This window comes from Argiope bruennichi, chromosome 9 (genome assembly GCF_947563725.1).
Source record: "Argiope bruennichi chromosome 9, qqArgBrue1.1, whole genome shotgun sequence".
In the NCBI taxonomy this organism is placed as follows: Eukaryota; Metazoa; Arthropoda; class Arachnida; order Araneae; family Araneidae; genus Argiope; species Argiope bruennichi.
In genome coordinates this window covers 3,514,795-3,534,076 of record NC_079159.1, presented here as the reverse complement: position 1 = coordinate 3,534,076, position 19,282 = coordinate 3,514,795, and the positions used below count along the sequence as shown (strand labels likewise).

Here is a 19,282-nt window from a genome sequence, read left to right as displayed (position 1 = left end):
ATACAGAAATCAAGCAAAATCCTCCTTCTTTAAATGTTAATATTGTATTTGTTAGAAAATAATGCAAATATTTTTAAAAAGTTGCAAAAATTCCATAATTATTAAATCGGTATTTATTTTTTGAAAGATATAAAATTCATTCTTATTCAATAATAATACTTTCAGAAATAATCACGGTAAAAGTCAAAATTCAACTTAATTTTTAATTAAAATTCTAATTAAAAAATCGCTTCGAGGTGCACATTTACTTCCTCAACGGTATATATGTGCCAAATTTAGTAACTGTAGTAGAAACGGTCTAACCTGTGGAAGATCGTCTCGCGCACATTGCACCCCCAACAATGTACAAAAAAGTAGAGGAGGGGAGTAAAGAAATACACAGTAACAGAAATTTTATATATTTTTATTTTTTTTATAAAAAATATATTTACAGAGTCATCAATCAAATATATTACAAAAATAACTTGAATAAATGTTATTTTTCTTTAGATGCCATATGCCGCATTAATTGACTTGTTAACTTTTCAATCTTCTTTACATCTTGGGTATGTTCTGTCAAATACATCAAACACTAAAATAATAATAAAAAAAACCGTTATGTTAATTTTTATTACACAAAGTAAAAGCACAATAACATCAAAATAAATTTGTTATTTAATTATTATTTAATAGCATAGAATCACTTGAAATTACTTTTCAAGAAAAAGTAATGGATGCAAGTAGTAAACGATCATTGGACAGATTGCAAATTCATTTTACTTAATATTTTGCAAAACACAACCTTAAAAAAGTATGAAGCACTTTTAATTATTATTATTATTATTATTTACATAAAGCATGAGTGAAATTTATTGATTGAAAATTGCTATAATTAATGAAAATGCAGAGCACAATCAGCTTCGAAAGATTTGGTTTATTTCTTTTACTAGAAGCAAATTTTAGCCGCGAGAAATAACTCTTAGCATATTTAAATAAATTATATTCTAAAGAAATAAAAGCAAAGGTATTCATATATGGAAGCAGGATTCCCATTGTTCTTGAAATTTACTTGAAATCTATTTTACTGAATCTGAACGAATCTCGGGAAAGAGTCTGATTTTTCCTTAAATCCTTGAAAAATAGGCAAATTCCATCCATTATTTTTAGAAGTGAGGAGAAAATAAGTTTCTGACTTTGCGTTTCCATGAGAATTCTATCTGAAGAAAAAGTGTGTTGATGTGCTAACACTGTTCATCACCCATTTTTTTCTCTCCATTGTTCGGAGAAAGTGAGATGAAGGCAGGTAAAAGTAGCGCTACAAGTGCCAACAAATACAGCATCTAATCCTGTAAACAAGCCATTATATTCTTGACAATGTTTAGATAAAGAATGGAAATTAAGAGTTATTATAAGAGTGATTCTAAACTTGTTCTCTCCCACGGCACGTTCATCCACAAGTTCTGTCGAGTAATAAAATGCTCTTATTTTATTCCAGGTATCAAGAACGTTCTATTTAAATGTCTGTCTGATCTTAATGTGCATGGTCTAATATCTGATGAAGCATCCAAGAAATATTTGCAAATGAAACTACACATTCAGTTTTGGAATGGGGAAGAGAGGGGGGAGGATGAAACTAGCATGTAGGTCATAGAAATTGCCATTTCACAAACAAAAGCATTTTATGAGACTTTTGTAATTTTACAGATAGACAGAATTTAATAAAATTTTAATCTTATTGTATGAGTCACGCATTTCCGATTTTCTAAAACTTATTGAATGATGAAATTCAAAAATAATTTTCGGTATTATTAATAACTGTGGATAATTGTAATCTTGCATGTTTCGAACAATTCATTTCGGCATAGTAAAATAATATCCGCATGAGATACTGAACTTTTTTCTTTATATACAATGTGTCTTATTTAATTGCTAATGAGAAGAACGGACTACTTAAAGCTTTCAGAACCAGATATCTAGAGAATGTAGCTGTGGTTGAACTAGAAATCAAAATGTGTTAATACTTGGTGTTAAATGCTGAAAAGAAAACATTTCCGATTCCAAAATTGAAATTTTTTGCAAAGTGTAGAAGACTCGACCCTACCAGTCAAAATAAGATTTTTTTTTTAAACATTTTTTTTTTTTTTTTTTATTCAATGACCAAAATTATTCAACCATTTTTAACATTTTACGACAGACAGCCCACCTTTTCCCTTTTCAGCCCAAGATTCGAAAAAGATGTTCAAAAGGAATAAGAAATGTGAATTGGATTTTTCAAACAAGTATTCATTTGTCGATATCCGTAAAGTTGGTCAGGGATTCTTTGATGTTAAAATGCTGACTTAACTAACCAAGTACTAATTTCAAAAAAGAATTTTGGGATGTTGTATATACTTTCCTTCACAGCGTTTTGGACGAGTCTTTTCTCAGTTATAAATATGAGTTGTTAAGACACCAAGTGAATGGTCAACAAGTCTATTCCTTTTATATCAAAATGAAAACCACTCTCTTTGCTCTTATGAATTACAAGTGATAGCAAGAAGAACAAATTCTATTAAATTTGAATCACTTTTTTAACAACTTTTTTTAAGAATAGTAATTCAACAGAATTTGAATTTTAACTAATCAAAAATCGGATTGAAAAAAATTTATCAAAATATTTTTTAAAAAGTTTGAACAAAAATCGAGGAAAGTAATGAGGGTTCTGATGATACTTTTCGATATCCAGAATATAATTGAAAAGGTTTTCCTTAAAAAAAATATTGACAATTAAAACCTTAAAGAATACAGATATTGCCAAATGTTTGGTTTTAAATGTTTTTTTATTTCGGTTTTTAATTACCTCCTCTTCAAATGAATTGAAACCAGAGTTATCTTCCTGAAACTATCTCGTATATTCACTAATACATTAGTAAGGTTATGACAAGGTCATGACATTGTGTATTATAAACTGCATGCTGTTGTCTAATAATAGTTACGAATGAGCCGATTACCGCGCGATCTTTGGGATTATCACTGGAACACACTCACAAGAACACCGCATACGTCTTTTGGATCCCCCCCCCCGATCGATTGAAACCAAAATTGGACACATAACCACATACCAATTTCAAATATTTAAGAAATTGCATTTGTTTAAGTTATTGCGTTTACATGCTTGTGAAAGCACAGACAAACACCGTGACGTGTTTGGTTCCATCCACACTTTAGATATTAAATCTGTGCACCAAACTCGAAAACTGTGCACTAACTTACGTCGTTTTGTAGTTATCCTGTTGATTCATATTCGGACACTTTCCTTGAATGGATTTCGTTCAGAATTTGATAGAAACCTACTCATTTTATTTCAGCATACAACGAATTTAGCAGAGCGCAATAGAACTAGCACAAAGTGTCTTAGAATTATATTCACATACAGAGAGACAGACGGACGGGCATAGTTCCAAAAATGTATTTTTTGTATTCAGGAAGGTTTGAAATGCGATTCGTCAAAATCTCGAGTTCGGCGATTTTTGATGATTTACATTACTTTCCTTTCATATTGAGAAAATAAAATTGAGGTGAATGAGAGAATTTTCAAAATAGAAAAGAAGCAACATTCTAATTAAAAAGTTCCCGCTCTAAATATGTCAAAAAACATAGATGAATAAATACTGCAATCCCAATAAGATTTAAAAAGGAAATATATTGCAGAAATAAATGATTTAAAATAAAAATTGGTTTTCTATAGGGTAGAAACCTGAAGGAACTAGTTGAAAAGTCAGAGAAGAATACAGATTTTCACTGCATACGAGAATAAAATAAATTTAGAAATTTTTTTATTCTGATATACACTGAAGCAGAATAGATCTATTTACAATACAGCTTTAAAATATTTTAATTTCACACAATTTCCATTTTGTTTAAATGTAAAAGGTTTCATGATCTGCAATTTGCACTTATACTTTCATTCTATCAGTGTCAAAAGTAAAATTAGAGATTTCTGTCGAGTTAAATTTTTTTAATGAATTTTGTTTCAGTTAATGTGTTTGTGAAATGGATATTCAGCAATAGCTTGAGCGAAAAAGCTTCTAGTATAGCAGCTAAGTGATCTTGAAATCCACTCTGAACTACGCTTTGGCTAAGAGAAATAATGGCATATTTGAAAGTAACAGAGAAAAGATTTTATTTAAATTTACCATTTGCATTTTTATGTACAAATTATGTAATTTTATGGTCTTTGAATTTTCTAAAAAAAAGTTCCTTGATTTTTTTTTCTTTCTTCATTAATGGAAATTTCGGGAAGCAATTATGCAATTAACTATAATTGAGTGAAGTTTAGGTTCAATAATTTAAATTGCGTTTAAGAATTATTACGGAATGAGGCAACATTGAACTAATTTCAGAAGTGAAACAATAGACTATTTATGCCGCAATTAATTTTAGTAAATGCAATAATTGTGTGTATATATATATCTGTCCTTTCCCACAAAAAAGTTGTACTTTAAAATATGTGCATTAGAATGGGTTTCATATTGCTTCATATATATATTACAAGATGTTTCTTCATGTGCGCATAACACTACTGGAATCTATAGAAAGCTGCAAGCCTGATAATTGTTACCATTAATTTCTGAGAATTAATAATCAAATAAAATACCAAGACATTTGCTATCTTAAATTATACTTATTTAATTTTCTAAAGTAATGAATTTTTATTAGTGCACTAACGTACCACTTATTTCCAGTGGAGTGCATTCAACCAAAGCAGTAAAAGTAAGGCAATAAGCAATTTATATTCTTAGACAGTCTCATTGTGCCTTCCAGTTTCTTTTCTCTTGAAAATTTTGAAATGAATCACAATTGTTTTCTTTGTTAAGCAGTACAAATCTCCTTATTGAGTGATTGTACAGTAATGGGACAGGCTATAAAGAAAATTGTTACGGATTTCACCGGGTTCGCCTGTAGTGGGTGTATGGTCTGAAAACAATCAGCAGGCCTCAGTAGAAAACAAACGATGACGCTTATTTACACAAAGAACGAGACAAATGCAATGATAACTACATATAACCGAAACGTACAGGACAGTACACAGCAGCAAACAGTAGCCCACAAGTAGGAATCAACCACAGCACACAAAGCGGCCTGACAGAATCCAGCAGGAGAGGGGATCCTCGGGGCTTTGATCTACTAGCTCTCCAAATGGCTGAAGTTCTCAGTCTCCACGCTACGCTTTAGCTGTATCCAGCTGCAAACTTAATACTAAATGAATGGCTACTCCACACACGACACGAAGCTGTTTCCACAATAGACAACAGGACTCGGCACACAACTCAGCTCAGCAATAGCTTGGGCTCCACACAACGCTGACACTCCGCCGTTGCTTCGCTGTCCTCCCGAAGACTCGATACTTGACTACGACTAGGCTTCAATTCACCCTGCAGTTTGAGACTGCCGGCTTTTTATAGTTCCCCGGAGGCGGAGCGAGAAGGTTCTGGGCGTATCTCAGTTTTTATTGGATTGATCGTTAATCATTATCCATTTTGTCGCCAAGCTCTGAGATCACTGGTTCGGCAATCGGACAGCATCCAATATAGATGATTGTAAATCGGTCTTTCTTACGATGACACTATTCGTGCTGGGAAGCAAAATTACAGGTTTGTAAGATTGCTCCCCTTTTCAAAGACTGACGTCCCGGCAGTCCCACTTCAATCCAACAGCTGGCGTACTTTCGATGATGACATTATCCACTAATTTGGCGACAGCTAAGTATCGGTCCGAACCTTCTCATTGCTTTTGACTCGGACCTCTTTGTCCTCCTTGTCGACTTGATATCGCTCTTTAAAATATAGTGTCTCATGGAGCCAAACATCGTTTCGCAACGGAATTCCCCGAAACGAATTCTACCTAGGCTGGCTGATTGCTGACTTTCAAGTTCTGCCATCGAACCATCGAATATCAGGATGGTCCAACAGTGCCTTCCGGAGACCATTTGAAAACCAAGGATTCGTCTTCGTCTTTAAAGCGTCGGAAATACTTCCGCCTATTCCCAACATTCGAGAATTGTCCATAGCTTTCAACACAGGAACTTCTAAAGAGCTCATTTACCTTTGCTGGAAGGGTTCCTCTGCGACGACGTAATTTGTCCGGATACGCAGGAGATTTCCTCGACTCCTATTTGCATCACACTTCTATGCAAGTCCACAGCGAAGCCGAATACTTCAAGGAAGCCGAGGCCGAGACTACAAGGATCAGCGATTCCAACCACGTAGTCTTCATCTGAAGCACTATGCAAGGAGCTACCAAGAGGCCTGCAAAGAGGTTGTCACTTTAAACACTGGGATGAATCCTTTCCAAACAGGGTCGCATTAACTCATGTATCCTTTGGCATCGAGCACGGGTCGCCACCAACAGGTCGTCCAAACATAGTTCATCTTCTGCACCCCCAAGCGACTGCACTTCCGATTCCACTTCAGGAGATTCATTCGGAGAAGAATGTTTCGGCTCGGCAAATATTCGACAATTCCCGTGTTGGCGACTCTCCTCATTAAACTTCGGTTCATCTTCGGGATCGCTAACCTTCTTTCAGGTCTCCATTCGATCTTCGGCCTTTTCTTCCACTTGGCTCTCGCAGTTTTCTTCTGGACTCCACTTTCCTTTGGACGTGTTCTTCCACTTTCTGGACATCTCTCACTCTTCCGACACAACTTATAAATTGGTCACATCGTCTTCCAATATGGTTTTTAAGTTCGTCACATTTTCTTTTGTTGAATGCTTTGAATTCTTGCATTTCCTCTCGCCAAGCTTGAATATCTTCCACCATTTTCTCCTGCATAACTCTTTTCTTTTCCAGCAATTTCTTTAATTCGCCTAACAAAAAGCTCACATCAACTTTTCCCGACATTTCCACTCGGGATCTCGACAGCACCATACACTGCTAACCACTATCCCACTTTTGACACCAAGTGTTACGGATTTCACCGGGTTCGCCTGTAGTGGGTGTATGGTGTGAAAACAATCAGCAGGCCTCAGTAGAAAACAAAGACGACGTTTCTTTACACAAAGAACACGAGTATGCAGATGAGACAACTACAATGACGACAACTATACAGGGTATTGCCGAATTCAACCAACAAATTCAGAGGAGTGATAGTAGGCATCAAGAGGATAAAGAATCACCATACAACATGGTGTCCCAAACGACGTTTCAGGAGTGAAAATCGCAAAAATATAGAGTCGGGGAATTGTTGGAAACTGTAAAAAATTAATTAAAAAATAACAAATGGTGTTTTAACTATGAATTTTTTTACAGTGAAAACACATTCTCAAAGGCAATTTTTTATGTAAGTAACATGCTGATTTGATGAACCAGGGGGTCGTATATTATTGAAAACGAAAAAGTAGTTTAGAACCCTTATCTGCAAAATTATTAAAACTTTAAGAAAAATAAAAGCTTGAAAACATAAGGAATTTTTAATTTGATATAAGTCTGTAGTGTGAAAACTGAGGAGGTTTTAAGATATTCAAGAAAAACAAATGTTTGCCAGGAAACATCGCTGCAACATTGGTACCGATGTTTATAGAGGGTGTTGCCAAATTCGAAAGGTAAATTTAGAGAAGTGATAGTAGGCATAACGGAGATGAAAAATTATCATAAAACATAGCGTCGCAGAAGACGTTTATTCTGTGGATTATTCGGATTTGGAACAAGGTAGTCGAGAAGAAGCTTTCTCGTATGTAAATTTTCCATGAATTCAAGGTAGATAAAAGCAGCGAGCATTGCAGAATTGCTGGTTCGATGAGTATTAAAGCAGCTTGTATTCATTAAAGAGCGGCGCAGAAATGATAGTCGATAAGTTACATTTGTAAACAACATGTCAGATTTCACGAATATGCGGATATGCATGTAATTTACGGCCGAGCGGATGGTAATGGACGTCTAGCACAAAGAATACACCAAGAGCAATATCCAAGTAGGCGTTGCCCATACTACATCACCTTTGCAAATATTGATCGACGGTTGCGAGAGACAGGATCCTTCAAAATAACGAGGTCAAATGCAGGGAAGAACGCAGTGTGCGCACACCTGAAGCAGAAAATCGAGTTTTGAAGCGCTTCGCCGATACCCCATCGACAAGAATGCGATCAGTTGCAGCTGAATTGGGTATTCGGTACGAAATGGTGTGGAAAGTCATGCGTGCTGTAAACACGTACCCCTTAAACTTGCAGAAAGTCCAACTCCTATGCGATGACGATTTCCCACGTCGGGTGGAGTTCACACGCTGGATGCTTGATGCCACACAGATGCACTCTTCGCTGCAAAAATTTTATTCTCAGATAAAGTATTCATTAAAGAGCGGTGCAGAGAGAGTTAACTAGAGAAGGCGTCTTCAACACGAACAATGCACATATTTGGTCATTCGAAAATCCCCATATCACTATCTCGTCGACCGTGCAACACAGATTTAGTATTAACATCTGGGCAGGAATTCTTGGAGATCATCTGTTGGGACCGTATCTTATTCCCGAACGTTTCAGTGGCGCAGAGTACCTCATTTTCTTGCAGCTCGTTTCCGGATTTATTTCCGCCAGAACATGTGGTTAATGCATGATGGTGCACTAGCGCATTTTTCGAATTCTGTGCGTAACTACCTAGATGATACAAATCCTGGGAAGTGGATTGGACGCGGCGAACCTGTTGATTGGCCTCAACGTTCCCCGGACCTTAATCCCTTGGATTTCTTCTTTTGGGGTCACATGAAATCTCAGACACCTTTGAATACAGTGGAAGATCTCGTAGCACGGATCGTCGCCGCTGCTGGTGATATCGCAAGTAAACCTGGTATGTTTGAGCGCGTCCGGTGGCCTTTAAACGTCGGTGTCGGTTGTGTAACGACCTTCGCGGCTACAACATTGAGCAATTTTTATAAAAGTTTTTCACCGTCTCCTTTCTTATGTTAAAATGTCTGTGCTGTAAATGTAGGCTGTATCTGTATTCCACCAAATAAATTTTCACCGTCGTTTGCGACTTTATATTTCTTTGGAAATTCTTATAGCCTTGATGCCTACTATCACTCCTCAGAATTTGTCGGTAGAATTTGCAACACCTTCTGTAAACATCGGTGCCGACGTTGCAGCGATGTTTACCGGCAAACATTTTAGTTTTTCTTGATTATTTTAAAACCTCCTCAGTTTTCACACTACAGACGTATATCAAATTAAAGAGGATAAAATTCCTTATATTTACAAACTTTTATTTTTCTTAAAGTTTTAATAATTTTGAAAATAAAGGTTCTAAGCTAATTTTCGTTTTCAATAATTTACGCCGCCCTGGTTCATCAAATCGGCATGTTATTTACATGAAAAATAGCCTTTAAGAATGTGCTTTCACTTTAAAAAAAATTATAGTTGAAACACCATTTGTTACTTTTTTATTAATTTTTTACAGTTTCCAACAGTTTTTTGACTCCCTATATTTTTGATATTTTCACCCCCTAAACGTCGTTTGGCACCCTATGTTGTATGATCATTCTTTATCCTCTTGATGCCTACTATCACCCCTCTGAATTTGTCGGTCGAATTCGACAACATCCTGAACACAGCCAAGACGTACAGGACAGGGCAGCACACAGTAGCCTGCAAGCAGTAATCGACCACAGCACACAAAGCGGCCAGACAGAATCCAGCAAGAGAGGGAATCCTCGGAGCTTTGCTCTACGCTCTCTCCAAACGGTTGAACTTATCCACTGTCTCCTCGCTTTAGCTGTATCCAACTGCCGACTCACTACTAAACGACTGGCTACTCCACACACGACACTAAGCTGCTTCCACAATAGACAACAGGACTGGGAAACTTCCACAATAGACAACAAACTGGGCACACAACTCAGCTCAGCAATAGCTTGGGCTCCATACAACGCTGGTACTCTGCCGTTGCTTCGTTATCCTCTCGAAGACTCGATACTTGACCACGACTACGCTTCAATTCATCCTGCAGCTTGAGACTGCCAACCTTTTATAGTTCCCATGGGGCGGTGCGAGAAGGTTCTAGGTGTATCTCAGTTCCTATTGGATGGATCGTTAAAATTCTCGAAGTTTCCAGCATTATCCATTTTGTCGCCAAGCTCAGGGATCACTGGCTCCGCACCCGAACATCATCCATTACAGATGATTGTAAATCGGCCTTTCTTACGATGACACTATTCGTTTTGGGAAGCAAAATTACAAGTTGGTAACAATATAAAGAACAAGTTTCAAAATGATTAGTGCTTCCCGTTAATGTTTTTGACTTTTGAATTCATTAAAAAGGATGATGCAAGAAAATCAGTGTTCAAAAGAAGTTAATGAATTACAGATTATCTTGCTATCTATAGCTAATTCCATAGTATTGCAATCCATGTAAAATTCCTCTGCCTCCACACATTGAACATTTAACTTTTCAAAACTAATTCATGTTAACTAACCATTCCACAAAACTAAGCATGTAATATTATTATTTATTTCTAAATGCAAATTTGTATGGATAATATGACAACTATTATGTGTACAAAACTACCAAATGCAACAGGTGTTTTAAGATCTATTACATAATTTCTATTTTGATATACAAAATCTTAATGATTTTTATAACAGAAATGAAAAACATTGCACGTTAAAGAAAGAAAATGACTTAGTTTGTTTTAAATAATATAACGACAAAAAAGAAACCCTTATAAATGCAGAAAGCAATTCAAGAATCATATTTATATTCTCCATTCCTCCCCTCTGTGTTAAAAGTACAAATTATATAAATTGAGCTTCACTATATATATATATATATATATATATTGTAACCAACAGTAATTAGTTAAAAACAATAATTTAACTCTTTATTAAGAGCAAGAGAAACAGTTTCAGTGAACCTTTCAGTTATGTTTTGGTGTTTGTCTTTTATGCAAGTTCATTTGCTTGCATTAAAATTATCAGTTTCTGAAGTCTTATTTCAATCCCAGTGCAATGATAGACTTCATAGGTCATGTTTTATTAAATGGTATATAAAAATATAAGAACTGAAACCATTTGTGACATGTACATAATATAGCCAAAATTACAAAAACTCAGAAAATACTTTAAAAATATTGGCTTCACATTGTAAAAGAGGAATAAATTTTTAGAATAAAAAGGTTTTTAACAATATTGAATCTTCATATTTTTTTTAACATTAGAATTCCATTCAAAATAAAGGTTACTCAAGTTAAACAATTACCACAAACTAAATCGAACTAAGGCAACAAAATTAGTATGAGGTATACAGTTCAATGCAGACAATGGGAAGAAAAAAAAAAAAAAAAAAAAGGGGGAAGGAGGAAGAGAGAGAGAGAGAGAGAGAGAATGAGAGAATGATTAGGCAGAAGAACTAAATTAAATAGATTTTACTTATCAATATTTTTGAAAAATGAGGGAAAAAATATGAGGATATGCCAACTTCTAGATTTTCCCCAGATATATAATTTCAGAGTATATCTAGAAAGCATGATTCGGCTTTCGATATATTTTAAATACAATTAATTTTGCTTCATTGGAAATAAAACATTTTCACCTAATTAAATAATCTCCCCATTTGTGCAAATTCCTGTAACATTAAATAAATTTCCTCCACTAATTAAACTATTTACAAGTCAATGTTCCCAACTGAGAACATCAAAGTGAAACTTCATCTAAAAATAAAATTTCATTCATTTAGATTAGAAAAAATAGTTATATATGAAAGAGCTGAATTTATATGAAATCCTATTTCAGACATAAGACAGATGATGTAGAAAAGTTAATTAAAATGACTTTTCTTAACATTTTAAATTTTACGCAAAAATTTATACAAAATTGAGAAATGATACAAAATTTCTAAAATCTTCTAGATATGGTTAAAAAGTAATAACATTACTAATAATATCATATATAATAATATAAATAAAAATATATTCATTATAACTCATTAAATCTCCATGTAATCAATTGGTAATGCAAATAGTTATTATTCTGTAAATGAAAGGTTTTTTTCTTACTGTCAATTGTTATTAAAAATTAAAAAGAATATTTATTTTTAGGATAAGTAACTTCTGTTGTGGATAAAAAAAAAAAAAAAAAAAAAAAAACGAATTTAGAAAATTTGTTTTAATAACTTAGGGTATTCGATTCTAAAAGTGGCAGATCAGCAATTACGTACCATAGGAACGACAATTCTAGAGTAAATGTTTCATCTTATAATTATTCCTTTCAATGAAGTTAACTAAAAGATATTCTTGTACACAAAATGGAGCATATGGAACACCTAAACTTGACTCATCAATATAATTTTTATGGAATTAATTAGTTGAATAAAATAACTACTGGCACCTACCCTCATAATTTCACAATAATAAATAGTAGCAAAATTCATTTGGAAATCCATTAAATGTAGCTGCCACTGTTTAATGATTATTATACATAAGACAAAGAAATGATAACCAACTCATTCTTTTAGAGTTTCATAGAGATGTTACAGCTATCCCTTTACAAATTAAAGCAAAAAATAGACAACAGACTGGACCAAAAGTTAACTGCTATATATCACAACAGAATAATGATGTCTTAAATCAATTTCAGGCAAATGTGCATATTGTACAGGAAAACAAGAATATGTATCATGCAAAAAGTGAAAAAAAAAAAAAAAAAAGGAATTATATTTGAGTAACTTACTGAAGCACTATAAGATATTTCTAAAAATTAACTTCCTGCCTGTATTTTTTTTTGTACAAAAACTTTTTTTATTTATTTAAATTCATTATATTCTAATTATAATTAATATATATTAATTATTATACTACATAATTAATATATTAATTATTATACTACATAATTATTATATTACATAGTTATAATTAATTGAATAAATTTTTCATTACTTATTCAATCTGGTCATTTCTACATCCTTTTTTTATGGCTTTAAGTTAGAAGTTACCAATGTATATTCCTAATATGGTACATAAAAAAAATTGCCATAAACATTTTTTCTTTTGGATTTGATTGAATTTTATCTTTCACTTAAATCATTATAAGATAAAATTTCAAAAAAGAAACAAAATCTGTACCTGAACACATACAGTAAATGGTCAACAAATTATTGAATAATAATAAGAAACTAAAGCCTATTCTTTATTAGGATTCTTTTCATCACACTATCTTTTGGATGTTTTAACTTGACTTAAATATCCATTTGAATACTTATACCCTTTTCCTCAATTCAAATGTAAAAAAGGGTCTTGGGCAATATTTAGCCAAAAAGTATTTCGTCTGTATACGTCCTAAAATAAGAATTGAGTTGTTAAATGTTTGACTAATTTTGAAGCTGCTGTAAAGGACTTATAAACAAAAGAATTCATCTCTGAAGGCTTCAAATTAGGATGGTTCAAGAATCACTTGGTAGTGGCAAATTTGTGTTCACAGTTTTTTTTATAATAAATGAAGACATCATTTGAACAACTGATGATTGGATTATGCATGTTCTTGCTCATCCTTTCCGTATTGTTCAATTTGCATACAGCTGAATTCCTAATTATTGTAGATAAGCTAAGATTTTAATATATAAATTATCTCAGCAAATATACAATGGTTTGTATTAAATGACTAACTTTTCATTTTACTAAACAAAACAATTTTACTTGAAAGTATTAAATTATTCCTTGGCAAAAGCTGTGAATCCATTAAAACAAGCTTAAAAGCTGTGTAACAGTAATGGCAAATTAAAATTACTCATTTTGTCCAAGAACACTAAAAAATGACTGATCAACAAGATATCATAAAAGATCTGAACACAAAAAAATACAACTTTTGCTCATGCAGCAATATCATTTAAGGGTGATTTTGGAATCTGACAGTCTTTATTTGGAAAAGCATCTATTATTGTTCCAATTAAAAAGAACAATATTCTATTAAGTTTTAAATCGTGCAGTTTATTACTTTTCTTTTCCTTCATAAGATTTTTCTTGAATAAGCAATTGGCTCAATTAACCAATGACCAAACAAGTAGAAATGACTATATTATAGTTTAATGAGCAATATATTAGCTATCTTAAGAATATATAAAAGCAATTACTGTTAAAATCAATGCAATAAATCATATATGTTTCATCCAGCTGACTGCTATTTTAATAATTTTTCTTTTTCTATATTATTTTTTCATTAACCCATTTCCGCCCAGCGTCATATTTATAGGACAGTTCATTTTCACCATTATAAATAAAGCTATTCTACATTTCATCTATTCTTTTTCTGCCCCCTGAAGAGTAAGGGTTTCACCCTACTTACTTAAACCGATTTGGATCGGATGGAAGCATTTTTCAGCCAGCTGCAGACACGTAAACTTCGCCATTTTCATGATTTTTTCTTGCTGAATTTCATTGTAATCGTACGAAAAGGTTTTAAAGGAAAATTTAAATATTTTTTTCAGAATTTATATTTTAGATATTCTATTACCAGATATCTTATAACGTTTTAAAATTATTTTTACTTTTATTAGTTTTAATTACAAATTTAAACTACTGTCCTAAAAATAGGACGCTGGGCGGATTCGTTAAATTCTCCGATATGTAGTTTATTTCATAGGTGCTCAAGATGTCGCGGAAATTTTTTTTAAAAAACTGCCGAGGAAGTTGTAGAATATCTATTTTTGGAGGAATTAGAGTCCGAAATGATTGCTTTACCACCTGAAGTAGATGAATTAACAGATGAAAAAGGTTTTGATGACACTGAAACTCGGGTATAAGATGTGGGTATTATGTGGGAACAATGGTTACTGCTATAATTTTGATTTGTATTGCGGCAAGGAAGTTGTCGGTGCTGCTTCTACCGTGGTTCTTTCAAAAGAGTCCTTGGGAACTCGAGTTGTAAAAAAAATTCTTCAACCAGTTACTGTCATATAGTTTATTTTGATAATTTCTTTTAATTCCTAAAATTTGTTAGTTGACCTAAGAAAGAGTGGATTTCGAGCAACAGGAACAATAAGAAGTGACAGAATACAGCATTGTTCCCTTGAAATTGATTCTACTTTAAATAAGACTAGCCGTGGTTCACATGATTTCTACTTTGATGTGAAAAATAAAATTACTGCGGTAAAATGGAATGATAACAAATGCGTTACACTTGCAACAAATTTTGACATAATTGAGCCACTAACATCTGTTTCAAGGCATGTAAAAGGAAAAGCTGAAGAAAATAAAATCGAACAGCCATGTCTCGTAAATAATTGTAATAAAAACATGGGTGGTGTTGATTCTCATAATGGCTTTTAGAGAAACATACCATAAAGATCCGTGGAAAAAAATGGTATTGGCCAAATTTTACCCGAAATGTAGACATGGCTGTTGTAAATACCTGCATTATTTACAACATGGTAAATGCAGAAAAAAAGAGTATCAAAGAAATAAGGAGACACATTGCACTAGCCTATCTAAAAAAAGGCAACACAGGACAAAAACAAATCAGTAGACCAAGTTATACAATTTCATCTCGAGTGAAGGAAATAGACACTGTTAGACGTGATGGAGTTGGCCATATAATTGGTAAAAGAGAAAAACAAAGACGATGTCAAATGCAAAATTGTTCTGGAAAACCTCTTACATTTTGAATGAAATGTAATGTAACTCTATGTACCAAATGTTTTCCAAATTACCATAAATAGTGTGAATATGTTTAAACTTAATAAAAAATGTCAAATTTATTTGTGTTTCATTTTATTTTGCATTAAATACTAAAGTTCAATTGTTTGGGAACAGAAACATAATCAAGTAACTAAAAACAAAGGAGAAGTACTAAGAGTTCAAAAATTTCCATATTCGCCCAGCGTCCTATTTATAGGACAGTAATTATCTCAGATCCTAAATTAATGGCGTGGAGTTTAATTGCATATTATATTTAATTTAAGTGTTTAGAACATAATTTTAAAAGTTTTAAACAAAATTTCAATTTTAAATTAAGTTGGGCGTTAACGGGTTAATAAGATAACAGCTAAAATACATATGTCAAGTATTTCATGAAGCTTCCTTTATAGTTTCATATTATTTAACAATATATAATTGCTTTCTGTTCATTGTATGTATTTGTACCAGCATTCAAAATAGAAAAAATTTAGTTATAGACAAATGGATTTACAAACATATTAAAAGTATTTAAATCTGAAACTTAAATATGAGAAATACATACTGCCTGATTATCTGTTATTTTAACAACTAGCTTGCCATCACAATGTCGATACTTTAAAGTAAACCTAACCTAAAAAAAGAAAGCAAGAGGCATGAAATCAATCAATCAGAAATCTGCATAAACACTAATTAAATGATTATTGTTATATAGGGCACTGATCTTTGTAGCAAAATTTTCATAAAAATTGATAAAAAAATTCAAGTATTTTTATTCTATTGCAATTTGTAAATGCTAAATAGTTATTTAATTTTTTATTCATAAGGGACAGCCTGAAATAATATTTATAAAAGTAACAATAACTTTTTATTGCCACAAAGTATAAGACAATTTGAAAAATCAAAAAAATGAATAAAAAATAAAATATAGGGAAACAAACCAAAAATAAAACATAACCACAAAGTTGTAAATACACTCCAAAAATCACTTAACATGCAAAATAATAGAAGGTTGACAAGCCAGAACCAATCAACACCATATTTTATATTATAAACATGTAATTTATTTATTTTTAATCACAGATTTGTAAAAAATTACACGTGACAGTGAATATTTATAATGCATATTTATTCAAAATTGTGCAAATACCAAACAAAATATTACATGACATTACTACATCACAAATTTGCACCAATCATACAATTAAAAAAAAAAAAATCTTAAAACCAATAATTCTAACATCTAAGATCTTTTTGAAGGAATGAAAAAAGAATATCATACTATGAAAGAGCTTAATTCATAAGTAATGAAAGAAACTGTACCTTTAAATATATTTTGATCCAATCTAAAGTACAAGATTAACTTTCAGAATATGATTGAAAAATTCATTTTAAATAATATCTCATTTATGCTCATCCAGCAAGATATTCAAGTTAATGATTCATCATGTTACTTGCAAACTATTCAGAAGTAATACAATTACAACATTTTACTATTATTTATATGTGTTTGACACTTAAACCCTAAAGTTCAAATATATTCACTTTAAATTAGTCTTCTGACTTAATTTCATCCCCTCTTCTTTTTCTAAATATAAACAAGGAAATGTAAAAAGAATTAATGGAATCAATGACATTTATATTAACATAGTTAATTGTAAGAATATTTGTAAACTACGTAAAGAGATTGTAAAATCAGCAGTGTATGCACAAAACTAAAATTCCAGGAACAATTAAGTTTGCTATGAAATCTTATGAATGTTTTTCCACGAGATTTTCCTTACATAGAAGTAATTTCCTAAAAGTCATCAAGGAATGAAAAAATTAAATGTCGACCGTCCGTATGCAAATTTTTTTAAAACTATAAGTCGACAGAAAGTAAATTTTTCTGAAAATGAGGAATTTTAAAATATTCATTCTAAAAATCTTTCATCGAAATTCCACAAATAGTTCCGCTAGTTTAAGAAGTTAAACACTATTTGAATGTCTTTGTAACATTGTCGAATAAAATGAAACTCGTGTTTTATGTTTAATAAAAATTTATATAAATTGTTCATTTAACATAAATCCTTTAATACAAAAACTTTCTTCACAGATGCCCTACAGACACGTGCATCTTCATATTTTATACACATGTATAAGCAAAGTTAGAGCCAAAAAATAAATTTCAGTGTTAAAAAAATTCTTATGTAATAACAAAAAACAATTTTCTCAAAATTTACAAAAAAGTATATATAAAATTCATGTAGCATTAAATAAAAGCGTGGCCAGCTTTTTCTTACTTTCATTGGATCACTGATATACAGCCTTTCGGCTGCTTTTGCAAATTCTTCCCAAGTTGAACAGTAAGGCATTATGAATAGGTTTTAAAGCAGTCTGGAAATTATAACAATGCGGCTAAATAAATGAAATGAATTTCAGATAATGAAGCACTTATTTTTGTCAGAATCATAGGCACACGTATTCTTTCCTTCCGAAACCAACGGCATAGCAACTTTCTCGTGGCAACTTCCGTTGTGACATTTCCGGTTTACCGTCGCTCCCTCTAGTGTTCAGATAGCGTCATATAGTAGCCGATACAATTTTGGAGTTGGAAAAAAAGATGAAGAGAAGTTGTTGTTGAAGAGGAAAGACTTCTTTTTTTCCAGTATAAAGCAGTGAAGTTCTGCTTACTACCCTTCAGGATTCGAAGTGACAGATCTCTGAGGCACAAAAATGAGGTAAAATTTCATTCTTTTGCAAACTCTATTGGAAAGTTGGTTCATTTACTTGAGGGGCTGGGCTGGGTCCTTCTTATTTTCTTTCTGTATTTCATCTCGGTTCGAGAAAATAATATGCGTTAGCAAATGAATAAAATTTTTAAAAAATCATGATTTTTTTCTCTTTTAATTGTTTTGCCAACCGATCATATAAGCGGATGGTTCTTACTAAAAGCTGTAGTCATAGGTTTCTCACCCGTCCATTCATCCCTCAGTATTATTTATCAAGAATTTATTTATAAGGATGTTTACACTGTGAAAGAGATATCACCGAGAACTGATATCGCTTGCGTAAAGTGTCAAGACAAGTCATAGCCGTTGCATTCAACGGAAATAGAAACTGAGTCAATCTTCATAAATTATATTCACCGTGCGGCGCTTTAAATGAGTCATTAATGTAATCTTTATCATAATGCTAACAGTTGTGTGGCAATTTTAATGAAATATTCCAACTTTTGAATAATACTGTTTACATTTTCTAAAATTGTTTATTGTTATTTTTTTCTATAATGATACTGTTTCTTAAACTATATTTTAATTTATGATATTCTTGCAGTGGAATAAATTTATTGAAGTCAAAAAATATCTTCTTTAATTTTTAAATAATGTTTCATTATATTTTTAAAATGTTATGTGTATTATTTAATAAAGTAATATATGTATATATACATATTGGAAAATTGAGAATGTTATTTTCAAAGAACAGAATGTACTGTTATTAAGCTTAAAAATTTTAATCCAACTTTTATATGTATATGGAAATAGTTTTAAATTTTTATAAATATTAAACTGATCATTTTGATGTTGTTTAAAATTTAATATTTTCCAAAATAACTTATTGTGATCTGTTTATTTTTGAATATTAAAGATCATGTAACTTTAGCAGTTATTTCCAAAATTAGAATTATGCCTTCTTAA

At 32.1% G+C, this 19,282-nt stretch overlaps 2 protein-coding genes across 2 annotated transcripts in view; one reads left to right on the top strand and one right to left on the bottom strand.

Annotated features, from left to right (window-relative positions):
• Positions 1 to 387: 387 nt before the first annotated feature.
• On the bottom strand, positions 388 to 18,171 carry LOC129983692 (signal recognition particle 9 kDa protein-like). Its single transcript, XM_056093279.1, has 3 exons — positions 17,888 to 18,171; positions 16,171 to 16,239; positions 388 to 571 (listed from the first exon to the last, which is right to left on the bottom strand). Exons 1-3 carry the CDS (start codon positions 17,957 to 17,959, stop codon positions 476 to 478), a joined length of 237 nt encoding a protein of 78 aa, XP_055949254.1. The 5' UTR covers positions 17,960 to 18,171; the 3' UTR covers positions 388 to 475.
• LOC129983691 (protein enabled-like) overlaps positions 18,172 to 19,282 on the top strand; it is a 66,105-nt gene continuing 64,994 nt past the window's right edge. The window contains exon 1 of the mRNA XM_056093278.1: positions 18,172 to 18,325. Coding sequence (XP_055949253.1) covers positions 18,321 to 18,325 — 5 coding nt within the window. The 5' untranslated portion in view covers positions 18,172 to 18,320. The remainder of the gene's footprint in view (positions 18,326 to 19,282) is intronic.

What these genes read in the sequence shown, in the direction of transcription:
- LOC129983692 (XM_056093279.1), bottom strand. Translation starts at nt 17,959, where the DNA reads ATGCCTTACTGTTCAACTTGGGAAGAATTTGCAAAAGCAGCCGAAAGG. An exon ending in ATATCAGTGATCCAATGAAA is followed by an intron (nt 16,240 to 17,887) that starts GTAAGAAAAAGC and finishes TTCTTTTTTTAG; the next exon opens with GTTAGGTTTACTTTAAAGTA. An exon ending in AAATAACAGATAATCAGGCA is followed by an intron (nt 572 to 16,170) that starts GTATGTATTTCT and finishes TTATTATTTTAG; the next exon opens with TGTTTGATGTATTTGACAGA.